This window comes from Culicoides brevitarsis, chromosome 1, assembly GCF_036172545.1.
Source record: "Culicoides brevitarsis isolate CSIRO-B50_1 chromosome 1, AGI_CSIRO_Cbre_v1, whole genome shotgun sequence".
In the NCBI taxonomy this organism is placed as follows: Eukaryota; Metazoa; Arthropoda; class Insecta; order Diptera; family Ceratopogonidae; genus Culicoides; species Culicoides brevitarsis.
In genome coordinates, this window is record NC_087085.1 from 22,804,139 (window position 1) to 22,823,853 (window position 19,715).

The 19,715-nt window shown below is 30.8% G+C and overlaps 5 protein-coding genes across 6 annotated transcripts; 3 read left to right on the forward strand and 2 right to left on the reverse strand.

Moving 5' to 3' along the window:
- The first annotated feature begins 944 nt into the window (after positions 1 to 944).
- LOC134827738 (tyrosine-protein phosphatase corkscrew) lies at positions 945 to 3,700 on the forward strand. The gene is made up of 11 exons (XM_063840524.1): positions 945 to 1,095; positions 1,407 to 1,594; positions 1,654 to 1,783; positions 1,839 to 2,001; positions 2,061 to 2,267; positions 2,326 to 2,446; positions 2,512 to 2,675; positions 2,746 to 2,904; positions 2,965 to 3,234; positions 3,303 to 3,390; positions 3,460 to 3,700. The coding sequence occupies exons 1-11, from the start codon at positions 1,085 to 1,087 to the stop codon at positions 3,663 to 3,665; spliced, it is 1,707 nt and encodes a 568-aa protein (XP_063696594.1). The 5' UTR covers positions 945 to 1,084; the 3' UTR covers positions 3,666 to 3,700.
- Positions 3,701 to 3,704: 4 nt separating this feature from the next.
- Positions 3,705 to 10,070, reverse strand: LOC134827737 (unconventional myosin-IXa-like). The gene is made up of 18 exons (XM_063840523.1): positions 9,702 to 10,070; positions 9,511 to 9,621; positions 9,334 to 9,455; positions 9,114 to 9,262; positions 8,819 to 9,054; positions 8,549 to 8,755; positions 7,898 to 8,485; positions 7,625 to 7,783; positions 7,414 to 7,556; positions 7,212 to 7,347; positions 6,919 to 7,136; positions 6,680 to 6,851; positions 6,542 to 6,625; positions 5,933 to 6,472; positions 5,809 to 5,875; positions 5,155 to 5,745; positions 5,003 to 5,091; positions 3,705 to 4,939 (listed from the first exon to the last, which is right to left on the reverse strand). The coding sequence occupies exons 1-18, from the start codon at positions 9,741 to 9,743 to the stop codon at positions 3,815 to 3,817; spliced, it is 4,779 nt and encodes a 1,592-aa protein (XP_063696593.1). The 5' UTR covers positions 9,744 to 10,070; the 3' UTR covers positions 3,705 to 3,814.
- Positions 10,071 to 10,355: 285 nt separating this feature from the next.
- Positions 10,356 to 12,755, forward strand: LOC134827739 (actin-binding Rho-activating protein-like). The gene is made up of 3 exons (XM_063840526.1): positions 10,356 to 10,566; positions 11,642 to 11,944; positions 12,157 to 12,755. Exons 1-3 carry the CDS (start codon positions 10,546 to 10,548, stop codon positions 12,376 to 12,378), a joined length of 546 nt encoding a protein of 181 aa, XP_063696596.1. The 5' UTR covers positions 10,356 to 10,545; the 3' UTR covers positions 12,379 to 12,755.
- A 292-nt stretch (positions 12,756 to 13,047) lies between these two features.
- LOC134827411 (AP-1 complex subunit beta-1) lies at positions 13,048 to 16,807 on the forward strand. Its single transcript, XM_063840030.1, has 10 exons — positions 13,048 to 13,143; positions 13,375 to 13,504; positions 13,559 to 13,729; positions 13,787 to 13,972; positions 14,024 to 14,189; positions 14,329 to 14,480; positions 14,548 to 15,300; positions 15,366 to 15,776; positions 15,838 to 16,038; positions 16,102 to 16,807. The coding sequence occupies exons 2-10, from the start codon at positions 13,397 to 13,399 to the stop codon at positions 16,672 to 16,674; spliced, it is 2,721 nt and encodes a 906-aa protein (XP_063696100.1). The 5' UTR covers positions 13,048 to 13,143; positions 13,375 to 13,396; the 3' UTR covers positions 16,675 to 16,807.
- LOC134827412 (SNF-related serine/threonine-protein kinase-like) lies at positions 16,777 to 19,609 on the reverse strand. 2 transcript variants are annotated; one of them, XM_063840031.1, is made up of 9 exons: positions 19,526 to 19,609; positions 18,852 to 19,047; positions 18,567 to 18,785; positions 18,317 to 18,492; positions 18,106 to 18,247; positions 17,839 to 18,045; positions 17,635 to 17,769; positions 17,496 to 17,574; positions 16,777 to 17,427 (listed from the first exon to the last, which is right to left on the reverse strand). In XM_063840031.1, the coding sequence occupies exons 1-9, from the start codon at positions 19,527 to 19,529 to the stop codon at positions 16,873 to 16,875; spliced, it is 1,713 nt and encodes a 570-aa protein (XP_063696101.1). In that variant the 5' UTR covers positions 19,530 to 19,609; the 3' UTR covers positions 16,777 to 16,872. The 2 variants fall into 2 exon arrangements, with proteins under 2 accessions (XP_063696101.1, XP_063696102.1); XM_063840032.1 differs by having other exon boundaries at positions 19,427 to 19,543.
- Between the last annotated feature and the right edge of the window lie 106 nt (positions 19,610 to 19,715).

Genomic DNA, 19,715 nt, shown 5'->3' on the forward strand with positions numbered 1-19,715 from the left:
TTAATTTTAATTCAAATGGACAAATTGCGATATCGGATAAAACTCGTTGCTTGACAAAAACGTTTGATATTCAGCGTAATGTTAACTACTAATAATCAAATGTTAAAATTTCGTCAATGTTTAAATTTATATCGTTGAAACTCGTCAGTATTCTTGACAGCTTTTGAAAACACGCACTTTGCCTAGTCGGATGAATTCCTTCTTCCTCGTTTGTTGTTACGGACACAGAAAGCTGTATTATTTATCATCTTGTAGACCCTCAGCGGTTGTAGGAAAGGAATGTTGTTTTTATTACGCGGGGAACACTAAAAATTCAATTAATCTCCTTATACTGGAGTACTCTTAGCTTTTGAACTGAATATTTGGTCAAAAAGGCTCCATAGATACATAGTGATACAAAATGTGAGTATAAATGTATGCAAAGTAATGTTGTTTCTTTTTCGCGTTCGGTATGTATTTTCTAAATAACCATTCATGCCAACGGACTTATCGTCTCTATTACATGCTTCAGGTGTTTGTCGAAGCGTAAATATTGGTCCAGATATAGTTCAAGTGACTTAAATTCAGTAACTTTATCAGTTTCTTGCCCTTTATAGTGATAACAAGTCAATTAAATTTCTAGCTTTACAACATAGCATGCACAGTGTTTTTTGTACGTTTAGAGTCATGAGGTTGACGCTTAACCATTTTTGGAGTAGATAAATATCGTGTTGCATGGCCTCCTAAAGTTCCTTTAATAGGTAAATATAAAAAATTAGGAGGGATTAATTTTTCTTAAAAACGTATTAATGATATTAAATTTTGAACTTAACGAAAATTATGATAAGAATTCATTTTCGATACTCGATATGAGATGTCCCTCTTGAGAATTCCTCAAAACATTTTGGATAGTTGTTTTGGCCTAATTTAACTAATTTTCATCCTTGCTAATTCAATCCGTACTTCTGACAGATCTTAGCAAAAAACATTCTCAATTTATAAATTTTTTCATTGTATTCATAGAGCTTTAAGACTAAAAAGATGATACGAACAACAGCTGCTGCATAAATTTTCGAACTATATATGTTTTAAAAATCACACTTCAATGTCTCGCAGGTATGATGAAACACTTTGTTTGATCACTCTTAGTCAAAGTTGAAAAGGGTGTATTTTCATGTTTTACAATCCAATTTTCTCCCTGATAAGGCATTTGAGCATATTCTATCGTCTAACCAAATAACCTAAACAATTCATTTTGCACTTGCATCCAGAGATGATACAAGGTTAACTGATCACCTTTCTTTCTTCTCAAAGTCTAGACTTTAGGTGTCTCATGGCGAGTCGCAATTATCCAAAACAGACCAAGACTAAATTAGCAAAAATTACTAGATAAAACTACTTATTGAATCTTTTCGTGTTCCCAACAGGTGGTTTCATCCATCTGTTACAGGCGTCGAAGCAGAAAAACTTCTTTTAGAAAAGGGATTTGATGGATCATTTTTAGCCAGACTATCGTCCTCTAATCCTGGTGCATTTACACTCTCTGTTCGACGGAATGACGAAGTGACACACATAAAAATTCAAAACAACGGGGATTTTTTTGATCTATATGGCGGTAAGAAAATATTGTTCAAATTATTAATTTGAATTACCGGACAGACTCCTTTTTTTAAGGTGAAAAGTTTGCTACTCTCTCAGAATTAGTACAGTTTTATATGGATAACATTGGCCAGTTGAAAGAGAAAAATGGTCAAACTATTGAACTGAAACAGCCTCTAATATGTGCTGAGCCAACTTCCGAGAGGTATTTTCTTTAATATTTTACAAAATGGTACAAATATCTCCATATTACCGTTTAGGTGGTTTCATGGTAGCATATCTGGCATTGAAGCCGAAAAACTATTAATGAGAAGAGGAAAGAATGGATCATTTTTGGTTAGAGAGTCACAAAGCAAGCCTGGAGACTATGTGTTGACTGTTAGAACAGAGGAAAAAGTCACTCATGTAATGATACGTTTACAGGTGATTGAACACTTTTAAGGTGATGAATTCGTACATTTAACCTTTTTTGTTCTATTTAGGATAATAAATTTGATATAGGAGGAGGAGTAAAATTCACAAGTTTGAGTGAACTTATCGATTATTATAAAACAAATCCCATGGTAGAAAAATGTGGCACAATTGTTCATCTTAGACAACCATTTAATGCTACAAGAATAACAGCTATTGATATTGATGCTCGCGTAGAGCAGTTACAGAGGGAAAATATAAGCAACTTCTACGGAAAGGTAACGTCTAAAGAAAAATTTTATGTTTAGTTCCATTTTCTTAAGCATAAACTTATAGGGTGGATTTTGGGAAGAATTTGAAAGTTTACAACAGCAAGAATGTCGTCATAATTTTGCAAGGAATGCAGGACAAAAAATTGAGAATCGTAACAAAAATAGATATAAAAATATTCTACCTTGTAAGAACATAAAAAAGTACTTGAGTACTTATGAATAAAATAATTGATTGCGATTTTTGTTATAGTTGATCATACGAGGGTTAAACTTAAGGATGTTGATGAAATAGTGCCAGGAGCCGAATATATAAATGCGAACTATATTCGCCACCTAATGGAATACAATGTTGATACATGTGAGGAGGCCACTACAAATTCGAGTGAGAAAAAGTCTTTTGAATCAAATGTTCAGGTTAGTCATCTTATAGTATTAAAATTTGCTGCAAAATTCAACATGCAATACAGCTCATGAATATTTATAGGACACTGTTTTTTCAAACAAAAGTACCGACGGTTTTACTAAAACGTATATAGCTACACAAGGCTGTCTACCTTCAACAATTCAAGATTTTTGGAACATGATTTGGCAGGAGAATATTCGAGTTATTGTAATGACTACCAAAGAAGTGGAAAGAGGAAAAGTGCGATCTTTTTAATAACTTTTTTTTATGAAACATTTTTTACTGACTAAATATTTATAGCGGAAATGTGAAAAATATTGGCCAGACTTGAATGAGCAAGTAACTCATGGTCATGCAATTGTTACAAATACTTCTGAATTAACAATGATCGATTACACGCTGAGAGAATTGAATTTAAACTGGAGAAATTTGGGAGAAAAGAAAATTTACCATTACCACTTTCAAGTATGGCCTGATCATGGAACACCAGTTAATCCAGGTGGCGTACTAAATTTCCTGCAAGATGTAAATGCACGACAAAATGAAATTAGAAAGTTAGGAATAAATCCCGTAAGAAACCGCCAACCTTTTTACTTTACGCACGAACTTTATTTTGAACTGTTATTTTATTATTCAAGCCACTTTGCATCCATTGTTCTGCAGGCATCGGAAGAACTGGAACATTCATTGTGATTGACATGATCTTAGATCACATTGATAGGGAAGGTATGAACATTTGAACACTAAATAATAATAATACTATACACTAACAATAACGGTTATCATCCACTGAAGGTATGGATTGTGAAATAGATATACAGCGCACTATTCAAATGGTAAGATCTCAAAGATCCGGAATGGTACAAACAGAAGCACAGTATAAATTTGTATATTTGGCGGTTCAACATTACATCCAGACAAAGCTGCGTCGATTGCAGGCATCACAAAAAACAGCTTTAGCTGGCAGAGAATATACGAACATTAACTATGTTAATAAATAAATTAAAAAAAAACACTTTTTCGTTATTTTAATCGTTTATTTTTTTTTTTCTTCCTAATCGAAGAGAAGAGTAAGGCATCAGTTAATATATATTGCAAGTCATTTGTTAGTAAACAACTAATGATCGTTTTATTCACAGTAGTAGTAATTTCATGCTTCCATGTTTATCTTATCTATACAGTACCCAAATTGGCAATTTTTATTTTTAAAGTTGTTTTCATTTTTGAATGGTAAAATATTATCATCTGCCAACTCTTTGCTTAACGTCTTATATAATTTTCGATGTTTTTTATACTCTTCTTTGAATTCATCTAAACTCTCATTGTCATATTCTAAATCAGTTGACAAAAGATCATCGTCGGATGGTGTGCGCATCAAATTAGGTAAATTCAAAGTCAATTGTGTCTTTTCTTTCATCAACTCTTCTATATGACCTTCCAAAAGCATTTCTTCTGCATTACTTTCAAACGTATTCGGTGTAATTTTTTGTTCAGACTCTTGTTTTCCAGACTTTGAGCAACGTAGCGACAAAAGTTTTTCTGAAGCTGTATTGGTTGCTATATCTAGTGTGTCTATATTATTTAAAGTATGCTTTATATTTTGCATTTTTTGTATAATCAAGGCCTCTATACACTTGGTTTGTCGTCCAATATCACATAAACTCTCTTGTGCGGGAATGCAGCGATTTGTCCTTAATATACATGGAGCGAAGACAATAGCCAATGAACTTGTTGACATTCTGTTGTACTGTTCTTTATATGCAACAAGAGCTAAATGAAAAATTAACCTTTCAAAGAGTATTTGATGCGAGGATTGCAAATTTTTAGTTAGAGATAAAATAGTTTGAATTCGATCACTATTGTCATCCAAATCGGCAGCTCTCAAGAAATCATCGTACAAATCAAAGCTCAATAATGGTTCTGGCATTTCTCTTAAGAAAAGTTTTAACGTGTTTGCTAACACATGCACATTATAAATATCAATATCTATATTCTTAAGCCCATTTTCCAGCTTTTCTTTTAAATCTTTGATTTTAGAACTCACTGCACTTTTTCTGTAGAGTCCTTCTGAATATAGGCCATGTATTTCAATTTTGCAGAAAAGTTCTTCTACTTGCTGTGGCAGTACACACTTATCTGAGCTATAATAACATAAAACTGACAGTGGTACTCCAAATAGCTTTTGTTTCCCGTTAAAACTAAGAGATATTTTATTGCACTTTAAGGTTTTGTTTAGGCATTTTTTATGGCAAGTTAGTCTACAATTTAAACATACCTGTGAACAGAAATACATTTTAACAATTTTAATTTGCAGTAATGCATTAGTTTATCATCTTACATGTCCTCGTTCGATGGGCCATAATAAGAAAAGCTGACAGACTTCACATGCGGTCGCTATATTTATTATAGTCAGTTGGAACACATGACCTTAATTAATAAATAAGACTTAATGAGATAGTATTATTGAAAAAATATGAAAAGGTACATTACCGTTATGTACTGTAAAATTAGAATTCTTCTTTTTCTTGTCTTTCTTTTGTTTGGTTTTCAATTTAATTTGGTCTCTAGAGCCCATAAACTCATTCATAAAGCCTCTAAAAGCGTTTACTCCCATGGTAAGTGGAAAACCAGTTTTCGATACTGCTGTAGTTTCTATGACTCTTTCAAAGTTTGCAATAAGATCTCTATACTTTATATTTAACACTCCAGAATCCTGTTTGTTTGCCACACTATATTGTGCAACTAAATTTTCATTGAATTCCTTAAGGGCTTGCTTGAATACTTTATCAACCTCCGAACTTTTTGTCGTATTTGTTTCCATTTTGTATATTTTTTGAGTTATGAAATCTTGCATGACACGTAGTTCTTTCGCATCACTTATGATTCTGTCTGTTGAATCCGTATATTCTCGTGTTGTTGAAAACTTTGAAACTTTCTTATTATTTTTTGATACGTTTAATGGAGTTTGGGTTTTTGTATCTAGGAATGTACGTTTGATTGGAATGCCTTTTTTATCTTCACTATTTATTTGCGATTGCGAAAACGTATCGTTATTTGGAGCTACTAGAGAATGACTCGTTCCTGCAAATGTTTTTTTTTTTCATTAGTAAGCACAATATTAAATCTTCAATAAAAAATTAATACCTTTTTTAAGAAGCTTTTTGCTTATTTGGAAATTTGACTTTTCTGGATACATTGGAAGCGGTAATAACTGCAAAAATATCATTGAACATTGGAAATTTGTAAAAAAAAATGTTTCAACTCTCACCTTTTTCGCTTTGATTCGTTGCCTTGCATTATACCCTCTTATATGAGCTTGCACAATAATACATCCTTCTCTTAATTTTCTGAACCATTTGCGAATCTTTACTGTATGCCACCATCGTTGAATAATAATTGCTGCTTTGTATTCTGATTTTAAAAGTTTAAGTTTCTTCCGAGCAACGTAAACTCTCCAAGATTTTTGAATCTTCAAAGCACTTTGATGAAGTAAAACATATTTCCTGGCTTTTAAAATTTTCCTAAACCACTTTTGAATTTTTCTTATACTATTAATTATTTTAGTGTGTAGTTTTACATCAAGCTGTATTTTTTGCGATTCTCTCATATAAATTTTTGTATTTCCCAATTGATAATGTTGCTTGTTTAAATCAATTAGATTCAAAAAATCTTGTATATCATTTTTATTGCTTTTAGTTCCTTTTGGAAGAAGCACTCTATAAAGTAGTGTGAATTCTGAATAACTAATGCGTACATTGTAACCAGCTCTTCGGATTCTGACTGTTTCTAGCATCCCAGTATACTTTAACTGTAATAAATAATAATTTCATGTTAAAATAAGTAATTGTGTTCTTTCAAAATTATATAAAATACTGACCTGACGTGCAACTGTTGATTCATCAAATTTATTTGGAAGTTTGTACAAGTTTGACTTAATACAGCGAATAAAATAGGGATTTGCCTGAAAAACACATTTAAACATACATTACATATATAAATAAAAAATTAATTTAACCTGATTAAGTGTTTCCATAAGTGACGATAAGGACAACTGAAATTGCGCTGTAACTGTAAGTTGTTTTTTTATCTTAAAAGCTGGTTGGCTGTAAACTTGAACCATTTTCACAGATTCCAGGTTTTTAGTGCATAGGTTATTTCGATTAGGAAAACGATATGATTTGTATTTTCTAAATATATACGAATTAATCATAAAAGATAATATTGTTTGAAAATAAAAAAAATTAACAATATTACCTTAATATTAAATATTTGTTTTTAGGTTTTGTGTTGCGATTATTAAGACTTAGGAAAACAAAATAGGATCTGAAAAATGCTCTTAAAATACCCCATCTAAACAATGCCACAGAACTGACTGCCACAAGCTCTTTTACAAAAGAAGAACTGGAACTTTTTAAGACACTCACTATATCTTGTCGCATCAAATCTAAATTTTTTTCTTTCATGTCCGTAACCTAGAAAAATATAAATAAATAATAAATAAAAAAAATATAATAAAAAATATAATAAATAAAAACATTATATATCACCTTATATTTTACACTTCCTGCATAATGATTTATTATGAAAGCACTTTCTTGCTTTTGTGTTTTTTCATAAAACCGATTGTCTTTGTGTGTTGCATTAAATTTTTCAATTAATGTTTCATTAGTAACCGCTGCAAGGCTAAATCATAATAATGGAAATAAGTATTCAAAAAATAAATATACAAGTACAATATTCAGTAATTACCTGCATAGATCATCTAAAATGCAAAGCAACCCACTTGGCTTAGATTCAAACAAATGCAAGCATTCCGAGTTATCGGAAAACTCAATATCAGTCCAAATAATACCCTCTCTTTTGTATTCATTTTGCTCAAATTTAAATACATGCTGCACATAAAAATTGAAAATAAAAAGAATAGATAAAAAACATTAATACTAAAGTGAAGCTTGCTTACCAAATTAAAATAGTACTGCAAATGTTCGTTCGCATAATTTATACATAATTGTTCAAAACTGTTTTGTGAACCGAAATCTTCAAATCCAAAGATATCTAGGACACCAATAGACTTTCCAGTATGTCTAGTGTAATCTTTGGTGAGGAGAGCAAAATTGATCTAGAAATGTTAAAAAAAAACAGTTTAGATAGAGTCATACGTTATTGTAGATATGGATGGCTCCACCGCGGATCTCAAGATCCTATTGTGTATATTACTGTCATTGTATTTTACCTGTAAAACTATCCAATCAAAGAGTGCACTATAAAGGCATTTTGCTAAGGCATCTCGTGCTGCAATTGCTTCTGCTAGTTTGTAATTCACTACAACAGTTTCCTCACTTGCCCTAACCTTTTTTGATGTTAAAGCAGTAAGCAGTGTTTCTTTTCTCAAATTTAACAAATGTGAAATAATTGATATAACATTAAAATTACGTATTTGAACACTTTCATCATGATGATATGCTCCTCGTTTTGGAACAAATTCTACATTTCCGATATGCAAGACTGCCGATAAAACACTGAACACTCGACACTGTTTTGTTTCCGAAAAGCCAACCATTTCCATACTTTGTTTAAGTCTGGAAAACTCATATCTCTCGTCCATGCTCTCTATTTTAATATTTTTACAATTTAAATAGTTATACGAGTCAGTTGGCAGAATGAAGTACGTTTCTCTTTCCTTCTCATTTGCTCCAAACAACAAATAGTAAAATACATGATAATTTCGTTCAAATGTACCTTGTGATATTATTCTACTTTTTTCTAACAGATATTTTTGAACAACTGCTCCTTGAACTACACCATTTTCTTTGTATTTTACCTTTAAATAAAAAAAAAGTGAAAATAAAATAAACCATTGATAAAAAGCAAAAGCAAGTCAAACCTGAATAAACTTGCCAAACCGACTTGAATTGTTGTTGTGTGCTGTTTTTGCGTTTCCAAAAGCCTCTAATACTGGTCCAGCACTGAGAATTATTTGCTCTAATCCACAACGTTGACAACCCTTTTGCGAAAGTGCAGTAAGATGATGCAATAAAAAATTCGTGCTTTCTGTTTTTCCTGATCCACTTTCACCGCTAATCACAATACACTAAAAATAGTCAAACAAAAGGTGAATGGATTGGTGAATGGATTAATCTAAACATATTATTACCTGATTACGTTTTTCTTCGAGCATAGAATAATAAGCGTTGTCTGCAATCGCAAAAATATGTGGAGGCAAGGTAGGGCCGATTCGATGGTTTTGATACAGTCTCACGTATTTCGGATTATAAATGGGATGGAACTTAAATGGATTTAATGCAATCAAAATGTTCCCAACATAAGTGTATATGTGGCCGGCTTCAAAACGTCTTTTAAGGTTTTCCAGTAGTATGTTTTCACTTAAATCTAAAGAAACACAGTAAGTTGTCAAAAAATGATGTAAGTAATTTGTATAATAAAAATACCTGGAAGTTGACACAAATCTGGATATTCTCGATTATTTGAATTTAATACTAATGGAATAAAATTTCTCAAAATAGAGTTGTCCATTCCGTATCGATATGGATACATATGTAACCACGGGACATCCGATTGAATTTCCCTAAGGTAGAATCTATAACACATAAAATTTTAATTTATCAGGGTCAAAATTTTTGAGTCCCATTATGGTGGATCAGTTGTTACCTAAAATTTGTTTTGTCATGTTGTAATGGCCACAACAACATTACTAAAACAGGATTTTCATACGCCGCTAATCTTCTCTCCTTTGATTCTTCAATCACTTCGGCGAGCTCATATTGTCCACTCTACGAAAAATAAAATAAATTTACTGTGATTGATTTAAAACAAAATAATACTTACAATCAAACCAAGACGTTCTGTAATACAGTTTATAATTTCTTCAGCAGTTGTTTGTTTAGAAGCCTCCACACTAAGAGCTTCATAATGTAGTGAAAGTAGACCAACATGTATCTAAATATGAAGCAATTGTTAGTACACAATCATTGAACAGTTAATTCAAATAAATTTCTCGACTTTAATTAATGTTTTACCTGTAGCACGAATCGGTTATTGTTTTCCATTGCTCCATACATTTTTCATTGCCCTTATGATTCGTAAAAATAAATTAATGAAAAATTATACTTTGTTTATTTTTGCCTGCAGTTACACGAATTAAGATTGTCACCTGTTGCACAAATCATTCAAAGAAGTATTTACTTGTTCAAATTTATATAATGAAACTGAATGAATTGTTATAATATTTTGTATTGTAGCATAAAAATTTGCAAAAAGCTTTCTGTCATAAAAAAAACATAATTTTAGTATATGCATAACAACAAGTGATTTGTTTTTTTTATGTTTCTTGAGTTCAACTCATGTAGTGAGGGTTTTATAAATCGGATCTCTTCAATTTATAAACCCTATAAATGACAGATTATAAAATGGATTATAGGTGTTAATATGTATGTATTGTTCAATGAATTTAATTTATTTTTCGTCACTAAATAACTAAAGTATGTATCACTTTATTAAGGTCTCTTACGCCAAAGACCAATATAAGAGTGGATCAAAAGCGCATGCAAGTTGAACTATTCAACAGGTGAGATCTATTTAAAAATGCTGAATAAAAAGTCAATTTGAAATTTCACAAAAAAGAAAAGACAAAACTTTTTTTTAATCGAAAATAAATCGTGTTTTTCTTTTGTTTGACATATTGTCAAATTGTTGTCTTTTGTCATTGTCTTCCTATTTATTTAACTTAAAAGCTCGTATTACAAAAAAAAAAACCTAGCATTGCTTGCTGAGAACATTTTTTCTTGTTATTTGTGATTTTTATCTCATTAAGATTATAGAAAATTCTAAAACTATTTATTGAGCAGGAACGATTTCTTTTCTATGTTATCCATCTATGTGTTTGTAAGTAAAAACTGAATAAATTATTGATTGCAGTAAAAAATGCCATTATAATAAGCAAAAGTGTTTTAAGCATAAATATTAAAAAAAGAAAGAATAATCAGGAACAATTAAATATTAGGTATTTTCAATTTTTTTTTTGTCATTTGTATAATACTATAAATTTTTTGAACGTACTTTCAAATAATAGCTTATCTCAGTGATTTAGTCCAATGTATATGGCTGATGAGCGTAAGATAATGGTTTTAAGTCCAAAATCATGAAAAACTATTCTGACTACAATTAGAACTTTTAGAAACATATTGGGACATTCTAGAACAACTAAGGTTTTTAATATTTGTTTTAGAATAAAATTATGTACTAAATACAGGTATTAAATAAAAATATACTTAATTAAAAAAATTTAGGTATATTTTTAATTCTCACAAACGTTTTTCAATAAAAAAAAAACACCTAATTAATTTCTCCAGAATTAATAAAAAAACATTTATTAACGAATTTTTCAACACAACATGTTTCGGACGATTCTTTTCACGTCCATCTTCAGGTGCGAGTATCGAAAGTCTTTCCGTCCGAATCGTCCGAAACATGTTGTGTTGAAAAATTCGTTAATAAATGTTTTTTTATTAATTCTGGAGAAATTAATTAGGTGTTTTTTTTTTATTGAAAAACGTTTATGTGATTATTAAAAATTTCTCGCACTCGTACAAAAAGTTATTTGATATTTTTAATTGTTCTCCATAAATACACAAATACGATAAGTTACAATTTGAAAAATCATGTAAAACCGTTCATCTATGATTCGATAGCAAAGCACGTAGAAAATAGTTATAAATAAGTAATAATAAAATTTCGACAAGTAACAATGTCTGAAAGTCATGTAAGTTGAAAATTTAAAAAAAAACATTCTATATTTATTGAATTTTATTTTGTTGGTTAAGATGAGTCCAATACATTAAAGTATAAATCTTAAATAAAAAAGTTCGTTATTAAAAAAAAATATTTCATTTCTTCTTCGCTGTCATTGATTTTTTTTAAGTTCATACACGATTTCAATTACGTTCGATTACAATTTTAGACATCTGCAATGTCATCGAAAGTACAGCATTTTAATCAAGTGGTTGATATTCATCAAAATCAACAAACCCTAAATCCATTCTCTTCACAATGTAATAATGCAGGTCGCAGATCGCCCAGACTTGAATTGAGTGCTAGTGAGTACGGTAAACCCAAAACTGGCAGCCTTACTGAGTTAAGGGGCTTCAAGGCTAACATTCAGGTGTTTAAAGATATATTAGAACTGTGTGAGTTAATATCTTCAGAAGGAAAACCCTACAATAAAGAAGGTTTAAAAATGATGTTTTTCGGTGAATTGTTTCAGGTAAGTAATAAATACAAACAAACGGTAAAGTACAAAACTATTTTTAAACATTTTGCTACAAGGTTGAGGTCTTATGTTTTTAAAATAAGACACATTGGAGTTGACATTCGAAAACACATGTTTGTAAATACTACAATAATTTTTCTTTAATTCTTTGCAAATTATTAAATATTATTTAGTACAAAGTTTTTTTTCTTTGGATTTTTATGCAGATTTATACTAAAATAAATGACAAAGTGGTGGGGATTCTAATCCGAGGTAGACGACACAACTATTTAAAGTTTGAAGGAGAAATGCTGTATCAACGAAAAGATGATATGGTACCAATTTATTTAATTAAATCAATTAGCGATATAAGAAGTAGTATTCAGGATAAACAAACGGAAATTCAGAAACAAATAAAAGAAAGTGGAGGTACAAATAGATTATTATAAATGGAACGCAAAGCAAATTAGCCATACATTATGTATCAATTAAAGAAAATAATTAGGTATTTATTATTTATGTTTTAGTTTAAACGGCTTTGAAATACTTGAAATTAGACGTTTCCTTATCGTAATTTTCAAACAATTACCTGTTTATTACTTCTTTTATATTACTTAATATTTCGATTATTTAATATGTAATTGTACATAATGTATGTGTTTAAGAATCGATTTTCTTTAGGGCAGAGTTAAAACTATGAATTCATATATTAAGATTTATTTATAATATTTAGAATGGCTCAATATTGAATTACGGATAATGCACTAAATTTAAGATCTTTCTTCTGTAAATACGCTCTATAATGATGCAAATAAATAGGTATTACTTAGCTCAAAATACATATTTCTTTTTGTTTTGTTTTTCTTTTAAATTTGTTTGTTTGTTCAAAATTGTCGAGCGTTTTTAATTGGCTATTGAGCTTAATTTTTCTAAATTTTTGTCAACAGTGAAAAGGCCCATGTGTTTTACGTTACTTCTTCTCAACTACATATTCTAAGTTAATTTTTCAAATAAATTTAACAGTCGAAAAATTTTCTAACGGATTATAATGACGGTGTCATTTAAAAGTTGAACACCTCCGATTTACTATATGGATTTCTATATTTTTGGCATTTTCTCGACTTTGTATCAAATAGGCATAATTCATACAGTGTTATTCTCAATAAAAAAAATCCCATAAAATAAAAACAATAACTTGGTATTAATTATTAAGAGTAAGTCAAACTAAAAGCCTTTCTTTCATTATTCCTCATATGCATGTAATAAATAGTTTTTGATGAGGTTGAGACTTGAATTAGTTTTTGCAAACATCCCTTCTTGTAATATCCCATTAATTGTTTCTCTCTTTGATTTTCTATATTATGATACCAATATATCCTATTCAGTAGGTTCATGAATTGATTGAAATAATTATGATAATACTTTCTTAATATCCTTTTTACAAGAATACGTTTGGAGAAAACTAATATGACAGATTCAAAATATTTCACCACTACTAAGAAGGGCGAGATTTTCGAGCTCAAATCTGAACTTAACAATGACAAAAAGGAGAAAAAGAAGGAAGCCGTTAAAAAGGTAATTAATTTATACATTTAATTACTTTTCAATCCACTTAATCTGTTTTTCTAGGTTATTGCCAGCATGACTGTTGGAAAAGATGTTTCGGCCCTCTTTCCGGATGTTGTGAACTGCATGCAAACTGATAATTTAGAATTAAAAAAGCTGGTTTACTTATATTTGATGAATTATGCAAAAGCTCAGCCTGATTTGGCAATTATGGCAGTTAATACATTTGTCAAGGTAGTTAATGAGGAATATTTACTGTGCATAGCAAAAAAATTTTTTTTTTTACTTTAGGATTGTGAAGACTCGAATCCCTTGATAAGAGCTCTGGCAGTCAGGACTATGGGTTGCATTCGTGTGGACAAAATAACAGAGTATTTATGTGAACCACTCAGAAAGTGTTTAAAAGACGAAGATCCTTACGTTCGTAAGACAGCGGCAGTTTGCGTAGCAAAACTTTATGACATCTCCAGCTCAATGGTAGTATGAATGTATGTTACTATTTTTATAAAATAACCTGTTTTTATTTAGGTGGAAGACCAAGGTTTTTTGGACCAGCTGAAAGAACTTTTATCCGACTCGAACCCTATGGTAGTTGCGAATGCTGTTGCCGCTCTCTCTGAGATCAACGAAGCCAGCTCAACTGGATATCCTCTTATTGAGATCAATTCGGCTATTATTAACAAGGTAAAATATTGTAAATCAATTGTTTCTTTAAATGTTAAAGTTTTTTTAAATTTTATTTTCATAATTTCAGCTTTTAACTGGTATGTATGTTGTTTGATTTTCAACAATGTTCTTGTAAGCATGAAATAATCAATATTTACATTTTATAGCTTTGAACGAATGCACTGAATGGGGACAAGTTTTCATTTTGGATGCACTTAGTAACTACACTCCAAATGAAAGAGAAGCACAGTCTATCTGTGAACGTATTACACCACGGCTTGCTCATGCTAATGCTGCTGTTGTTTTGAGTGCAGTTAAGGTAAGCCATTAAAAAATATTTGTTTCTTTTTTTTGCGTTTACTGATAAATAATAATTATTCATGCAGGTTTTGATGAAATTACTTGAATTTTTATCTAATGATACCGAGTTCTGTTCCACTTTGTCAAAAAAACTAGCTCCCCCTTTGGTAACATTACTTTCATCTGAACCAGAAATTCAATATGTTGCTTTAAGAAATATCAATTTGATTGTACAAAAAAAGCCTGACATTTTGAAACACGAGATGAAAGTGTTCTTCGTCAAATATAACGATCCAATTTACGTAAAATTAGAAAAACTCGATATAATGATTCGACTTGCAAGTCAAAACAATATTGCGCAAGTTTTGAGTGAATTAAAGGAATACGCAACCGAAGTCGATGTGGACTTCGTCCGAAAAGCCGTAAGAGCTATTGGTAGATGTGCTATTAAGGTCGAACCTTCAGCAGAAAGATGCGTATCAACTTTACTGGATCTTATACAAACAAAAGTAAATTATGTTGTACAAGAAGCTATTGTCGTTATCAAGGATATCTTTAGAAAATATCCAAACAAATACGAAGGAATAATTAGTACTTTATGTGAAAATTTGGATACTTTAGATGAACCGGAGGCTCGTGCATCTATGGTTTGGATCATTGGCGAATATGCTGAGAGAATTGATAATGCAGATGAACTTCTAGATAGTTTCTTGGAGGGATTCCATGATGAAAACTCACAAGTTCAATTACAATTGTTGACAGCAGTTGTAAAACTATTCTTAAAACGACCAGTTGACACACAAGAACTTGTACAACATGTTTTGTCTTTAGCCACTCAGGTACAAAATTGAGTTATACATTTTGAAATTGTTTGTAAATATTTAAAAAAAAAACAAATTTTTAGGATTCTGACAATCCTGATTTACGTGACCGAGGATTTATTTATTGGCGACTTTTGTCAACTGATCCAGCTGCCGCAAAGGAAGTAGTCCTTGCGGATAAACCTCTTATTTCAGAAGAAACTGATTTACTGGAACCCACTCTATTAGACGAATTAATATGTCATATTAGCTCGCTGGCAAGCGTTTATCATAAGCCACCATCAGCTTTTGTTGAGGGTCGTGGAATGGGATTGCGAAAATCACTGCCAAATAAGACGGAAGCACCTACGAGCGCAGCTACTGTAATTCCGAACCAAGAATCTTTAGTCGGAGACCTTTTGTCAATGGACATCAACTCACCTGTTGTCACAAACACCCAACCTAAAGTAGACCTTCTTGGAGGAGGTTACTCTGGAATCCAATTAGATACTCTTGTAAGTCTGCATTTTATGCCAAATCACATTTAAAGAAATTACATATGTCCTTTTTTTCTAGTTAACTGGACCGAACGTTGAAAGCAATAATATTCTTGGAGACATTTTTGGCTTAGAAGTAGTAGCATCTAGTACCTTTGCTTTGCCTAAAACAGTATGGCTTCCAGCTGATAAAGGAAAGGGATTGGAAATTTGTGGTACTTTTGTGCGTCGAGGTGGTCAACTTTACATGGATATGACTTTTTCAAATAAAGCAATGCAGGTATATATATAAATAAATATGTACACAAAAAAAACTTACTAATTGTATTCCATAATGATTCAGGTTATGACAGGTTTTGCCGTTCAGTTAAACAAAAATAGTTTTGGCTTAACACCTGCTGCACCCCTAAATGCTCCACCTGTATTACAGCCCGGTCAGTCAATCGATGTATCACTTCATTTAGCAACAACTGGTCAAGTTCAAAGGATGGAACCGCTTAATAACTTGCAAGTGGCCATCAAAAATAACATTGATATATTTTACTTTGCATGCTTAGTTCATGCAAATGCTCTTTTTACCGAAGATGGACAACTGGACAAACGAATATTCCTTCAGACATGGAAAGAAATTCCGTCAGCAAACGAAGTCCAGTTTACCTTAAAAAATATTGTCGGTCAATCTGATTCTTTAGCTACAAAACTGGCTTCAAATAATATATTTACAATAGCAAAGAGGAACGTTGATGGGCAAGATATGCTTTATCAGTCACTGAAGCTATCCAACAATATTTGGGTCCTCTTAGAGTTAAAGCTTTCCCCAGGTACGATGGACGCTACATTAAGTTTAAAAAGCAGATCTGTTGAGGTAGCACAAATAATATTCACTGCATATGATTCCATTATTAGATCACATTAAGCACATACTACTATAACATAAATGTATTACCTTTCATAAATTTAAATGTTCAAAAAAATATTTAATAAATATCTAACAGTAAAACAAACATTATAAGCTTAATATTTTATTTTGTGCAACATTTTAAACTACAGTAATGAGATCCAACAAAATTAATTTAAGAATTTTGTAATGTTATTTATTTTTGTTTAAATTCTATTAAACTTGTACTATGTCGATTTTATTATCTTTATTTTTGGATATAATTTTGGAATTAATATTTTTACTACTTTTATTTGACTCGAAATTCTTATCCAAATCTTTTCTAACTTGCAATTCACTTAATTTTTGTGAATTATCTGTGGAAACTTTCTTATCATAGTTTCTGTATTTGTTTGAACTGCTATTTATATGACTGTGCTTAAAAGTCTTTGAGAAAACCTCAGATGTTTTTGTTTTATGCATATCCTGTGAGTCACTAGAATCACTTGAGTCTCGCCTACATTCATATTTTAAGGAACTGCAACTGGTTAAGTTAGATTTACTATTTTTGGTCGTTTCATCTTCTGAAGTGTCAGAACATTGTTTGTCACTTTCTTTAGATAAATTATAGTTTTCTAGTTTGGTTATTCCGTAAGGTGGCTTCAGAAGAGAACACAATCTCCCTTCAGATCGCGATCCTCTACGTTGGGATGTGCTTTCACTTAGGCGCTCAGATGATAATTCGGTTGACTCTTCTTCTTGGACAATGCTACACTTTCTGTTTCGATTGATCTAAATTTAGGAGAGTTATGCTTATCAGAGCTGATAATTAAAGTATTTTTTGTTTGTTAATTATTTACCTTGAAATTCGAACCACCAGTATCTAGTTCTAATTGACTTGGTGGCTCTAACAACGCACCATGCTCATAAAACTGTTGCCTGCAAATATACATTTTGTTTTTGCTTTTGATTTTTTGAAATTATTTTTAATGACCTGACCTGTGTTTTTTAACATTATGTTTCAATGCTACCGGTTTCTTATCATGTTTTTTCTGTTTTTCTTTCCTCATTTTTTGCTCAGCAAAAAGATAATATGTAGCCGTTATATAGTTGTATTCATTTTTTTCCAATGCACTGTATGAAAAAAGTTTAAAATTATTTTACGTCTGAACAAGTGTTTAACTGTACGTAAGATCTAATTACTTCAATATTGATTCTTTTGTTGCAATTTTGCCCAATACCATTTGATGAATAATATCATTTTGTTCTTCAATTTTAACATTTTGTCTACACACTAAGGGGACCAGATCTTCTTCGAAAAGCGCATCTTCTTGCATCCACGCACTCTTAGATAATTCTTCCAATGATATTCGTTTTTCGGGCTCTCTGATCAACACCTTTTTAATCAAGCTATAATATTTATAGAAATAAACGTATTTTAAAAATTCACACAAAAGTAATTAAATTAACCTTTGACAAGAAGGTGATAAATAATGAGGCAGAGTGTATTTACAGTCCATAATCATGGTTAAAGTTTCGGAATCACTGGCTTCGTGAAAAGGGGGCTTTCCACAGACTAGCATGTAAAGTATGACACCTAATGACCATACATCTAAAAATATTAAACGACATAAAAATGAGCAAATTATTCTCATAAATGATTAAAAAAAGTAAGCATTACCTACTGCAGGAGCGTCATAAAAATCGCCTAATAGTATTTCTGGGGCAGAGTAAGCTAAACTTCCACAAGAAGTGCGAAGCTTCTGACCAGGGTCAAATTTATTACTAAAGCCGAAATCGGTAATCTTAACAATTTTTTCTTGCTCGAAAAATACAACATTTTCAGGTTTTAAATCTCTGTAAAATTGTTTTTTTTTAATACAGCATAGTCTTATAGAGTTCAGTCTGTTGAAAACAATAAATTGTCTTACCTATGAACAACATGTAATTTGTGACAATATGAAATGGCTCGAACTATTTGTCGGAAATATAATCTTGCAGTATTTTCAGACAATCCAGATTCATGCCTCATTATATAATCATATAGATCTCCACCATCGGCTAGTTCTAACACCAAATATAACTTTGTTTGTGTATCTATTACTTCATACAACTTAATAACGTTGGGGTGCTGAACCATCTTCATACATCTAGTAAGGTTTTTAACATTAACATAAATTTTAATACTATGAATTTTTGTAATTTTTAATACGTACCTCACTTCTTGAAATAAATGTTCTTTGGAAACATCATCAAGTTTTGTTTTGTCTATAACTTTTACTGCAACTTTTTCCCCAGTAAATACATGCCTTGCTACTTTTACTACTGCAAAATGACCAGACCCAAGAGTCTGCCCTAAGTCGTACAATCCAGCAATTTTGCCTTCATATGAAGTGTTACTTGAGAGAGTATCTACTTAAAAACGGTAATAATTAGTTAAATATTGTTATGAATTTTAATGCAATAATTCAAACATGTCATAAGGTAACTACCAAAGAGATAACACCTACGTCTTAACTTAAGATAAAGTTCTTAAATATTATATTAAATATTACATATATCATACATTTGTACTAGGGAGGTTTTGAAGACAAAATTATTAAACTATATCAAGGCTAAGCCTCAGAAGATACAATTTTATCATAACGTCTCGAAAGTAATCTAATAAGTATTCAATAATAAGGTAATCTGTATTTATCAAACTCATCTTTTAAATTTGTCTTACAAGTATTGGCGCAGGTTTAAGAATTTTAATTTTAAGTTAGTCAGAATTTTCAATAAAATAAAGTACCTAATAGTTTAGACACAATTTCAAAATATTTAGCCTCAAAATCATTAATCAACTAACACAGTAAAATAAATGCCCTTGATTAGCAAATATTAACCTTACCCATGATTTGCAAAGAAACCACAATTTTTTATGAAACTAATGTTTTTCCTTTTTTGTTTTTAAATCTATTTAATAAACGTCAATATTTAAAACGTCAAAAACCTTCTACAATCTGACATCTAATTTGAAAGAAGTGGCACAAACTGTTAAAAAAAGATAAATACTTTGTTGATCTGTTGAACGAATAAAC